The sequence below is a fragment of the Lepus europaeus genome, chromosome 17, assembly GCF_033115175.1.
Source record: "Lepus europaeus isolate LE1 chromosome 17, mLepTim1.pri, whole genome shotgun sequence".
Taxonomy (NCBI): domain Eukaryota; kingdom Metazoa; phylum Chordata; class Mammalia; order Lagomorpha; family Leporidae; genus Lepus; species Lepus europaeus.
This window is the reverse complement of record NC_084843.1, coordinates 54,862,220-54,865,521: the sequence shown is the minus strand read 5'-3', so window position 1 is coordinate 54,865,521 and position 3,302 is coordinate 54,862,220. Positions and strand designations below refer to the sequence as shown.

At 50.0% G+C, this 3,302-nt stretch overlaps 1 protein-coding gene across 1 annotated transcript; it reads right to left on the bottom strand.

The window, feature by feature from the left end:
• Positions 1-1,965: 1,965 nt before the first annotated feature.
• LOC133775804 (sperm-egg fusion protein Juno-like) lies at positions 1,966-2,721 on the bottom strand. The gene has a single exon (XM_062214292.1). The coding sequence runs from the start codon at positions 2,719-2,721 to the stop codon at positions 1,966-1,968; it is 756 nt and encodes a 251-aa protein (XP_062070276.1).
• Positions 2,722-3,302: the final 581 nt, after the last annotated feature.

Here is a 3,302-nt window from a genome sequence, read left to right as displayed (position 1 = left end):
TAATTCAAAAATATTATACTTCAATAGCCTTCTTTCTGAGCATCACCCATGTTCTTCAAGGTTTCTCACTTTAGAATTAGAACTGGGGCTGGCGCTGTGGCTTAGTGGGTAAAGCAGTTGAGGCATCAGCATCCTACAGAGGCATGGTCTGAGTCCTGGCTGCTCCACTTCCCATCCAGTGAGAAAGCTGTGGGCCTGTCTATTCACATGGGAGACTCCTGGCTTCAGCCTAGCCCAGACCTGGCAGTTGTGGTCACTTGGGGAGTACACTGGTGGATGGAAGACACCCCTCTCTCTATCTTCCTCTCCTTTACTCCCTCCCTCTCTTTCAAATAAATTAAAAAAAAAAGACTTGGCATTGAGTTTTCTGTCACCACCATTAAGTCCTTCTCCATATCGGCCCCAATTTAGAGTCAGCCGATTGACTCAGAATGCTCAATTTCCTGCAGAACCAACATCCCACATGTGATCAAAGAACTTCCTTTCCAGAATCTTTAATGCATCATCATTTTTCTACAAATCATCAACCTCAGATTAGTTACATATTTCCTATTGCTTAATCACTTGAAATTTCAAGTGATTTGGAAAAATGCAACAACGTGCAAATTGATGCTACTGCAAACTTACAATTCTGGGGCTTTGCTCACAGAGCTGAGCCTTCAGGCATTTGTCACTTTTTAAGTTTTATGTGATCCATATAATGCCAGAGGCCCTAAATAGTGAATTCAGTCAAGGAGAAAAAATACAGGTGTTGGAAACAAAAAGACTTCACTTTGGTATAATTATAGAATTTATACAAAATCAGAATATTCCCAATTTTCTAATATAATCTGCTACATGATAGTGGATAAGTAAATATACATCGCACTAGTCTATTGCGATGACAAATGGTTTAAAATTAAACACTAAAAATATTTAATAGAATCAAAATATAAAATATTCAGGAAAAATGTAAAAGTTAACAAACCACCTAGTTGGTCAAACTATCAAATAATTAAGAAAAATTTTAAAATATATCTAAATTAAGGGAGAGCTTTATTGTGGACAGGACTTTTTTTTTTTTTTTTTTTTTTTTGGAGAGGCAATTGCTGTTTTATTAGGGAGATCATCACAGGACAGGAGGCCAGGGCTCTCACCGCCACCTTTGAAATGTGAGGAGGAGGTCCTGTGCTAGGCTAAGAAGGGCCTGGAGTCCATCACAGCTCCCATCCCCCAGGGCAGGTCTCCTTGGCATTCCCTGCCTCCAGCTGTCTCCTAGGCCAGTCAGGGCAGGGGATCTCAGAACCAACGACCAGGGCTCAGGCTCCAGCCACTGCCTCTTCTCTTTTCAGGAAAGGGTCTGAGGAAGGAGGTGGCCACAGCCTGGCCCATCGCTGGTGGGAGAGGATGGTGCTCTTGAAGTAGCACCTTGACAGTAGGGACTCCATTTTGGAGCACTTGAGACTCCATTCTGGGAAAGCACCCCCCCCCCCCCCCCGCTGTGAGACTCTGGTCTGAAACTATGATCTAAAACAGTAGAACAATAGCAGTCCACTACATCACACTTGGCAGAGCATAGGAACCCCCTAGCATAATTGTTCAAGCTTAAAAATAGAAAGGTTGCACCTGGGTTAATGATAAAAATGTAATTTGTCTATGTCCTACATATAATTAAAACCAATACCTGGATTAATGTCAGGATTATAAGATTGTAACTGGTATTGTCAAGATTATAATTAATACTAGTTTCGCATAGGTTTTAGGTCAGCTTGACCCCGGTAACCATGTATTCCCCCCTGTTCCTAGCAACCATGAATTCCCCTCCTGATTTTGTGGTTTTTGCCTTTATAAACCCTGTTGCTTTAGGCTTCAGGGTCGAGAGTTCTTTAGGGCATGAGCCCACTCTCCACCGCCGGCAATAAAGGACCATCAAATTTTATCAATGTGTAGAGCTCCTTTGTTCATACTCGCTCAGGCACAACACTCTTAGGGGAGGAACGGCAGGAATAGAGAGAAGCCCATAAGGGTGGAGGGGAGCTTCCAGGCTGGGGCAGGGCTGGCGAAGAGGCGGGCCACAGCCACATTGGGGTTGCCCTGTGCAGGCTCTAACCACTTCTGAAGACACCTTCTACTGCCCTGGTGCTCCGGGCTTGCCTTGAAGGTGTTGTTCCAAATCTTCTCACACAGGTCAGCTGGGGTGGGGAAGTAGTGGGGGAATGGGCGGCAGGGGGCCCCTGCAGGGCAGCGGTTCCTCCCCAGACTCCAGTCCCAGCCACCATGCCAGTTGGACTTGCAAGTGTATGACGTGCGACAGTCTTCCCACCACTGCTCACAGTCCTCGTGGCACAGTGGCACACCCACAGCTCGCTGCTCTGGCCCACTGGGGCCCACTTTCAAAGCAGGAGCCTGCACAAACTCCCCGCCGGACCAGAGACTGGCAGCGAGGCCCGTGCCTGAGGCCCACCAGCACTCAGTGTTGTAGATCCCGCGTCCTGTACTTAAGCTGGTGCCTTGTATTCCTTGGGGCGCCCGGCACATCAGCTGAGTGACCCTCTGGTCTGAATTCATCACCTGACCATCCACTGAGCCGTCACTGTTAGCTGGATTATGCTGCATTCCCAGACACCCCCAAAAGCTCAGCCGCTTAAAGCCAGAGACTTCTCTCTCTCTCACCCAGCTGCGCGTCCCAAACAGGTCAGCTGGGACCTCGCTCGGCTCCACTGGGCTCCCTCCAGAACCCATGCAGGCACAGCCACCCCCAGCAGGACCATTCACATTTGCCAGGGCCAGAGGACAAGCATGTGGCTTCCACCAGAAGTGACACGGGTCACCTCTGTCCTCCCTCCACCAGTCAGAGCCAGCCACGTGGCTTCATGTAACTACCAGGGAGCCAGAGGCACGGAGGAGCAGACATTGCCAGGGCTCCTGCCCTGGGGCTGCTCCCAGCTTCCCAACACAGCAAAGGAACAAACAGCTCAAGGCAGCGTCTGGCCCACACCCCTCCCCAGTGCGAGGAGCGCGGGCTCATTGCGAAGACAAATTCTGATGGGTTTACCTGCGGTTGCTGCTCCCCTAAAAGGGCTGGAAGTGGCATCCGCAGACATGGCGTGGTCCTGGGCAACATCCTGTCCCAACTCTGCATGCTGCTCGGTGACCTGGGTCTCCACACCACACCCAGCTCCTCTTGGCGCCGACTCTCCTCCCCATTTACACCCACGGGCGCCAAGCCGCACGGGCCAATCTCTTCGATGCACCACCTGCAGCTGCCTGAGACCTGCGGCTCCCCCCAGGTGCGCGGAGTCTTGGGCACTGCTCTCAGGAGC

Bases quoted from the DNA above. Each gene is read 5' to 3' on its own strand.
- LOC133775804 (XM_062214292.1), bottom strand. From the start codon at position 2,721: ATGGGTTCTGGAGGGAGCCCAGTGGAGCCGAGCGAGGTCCCAGCTGAC.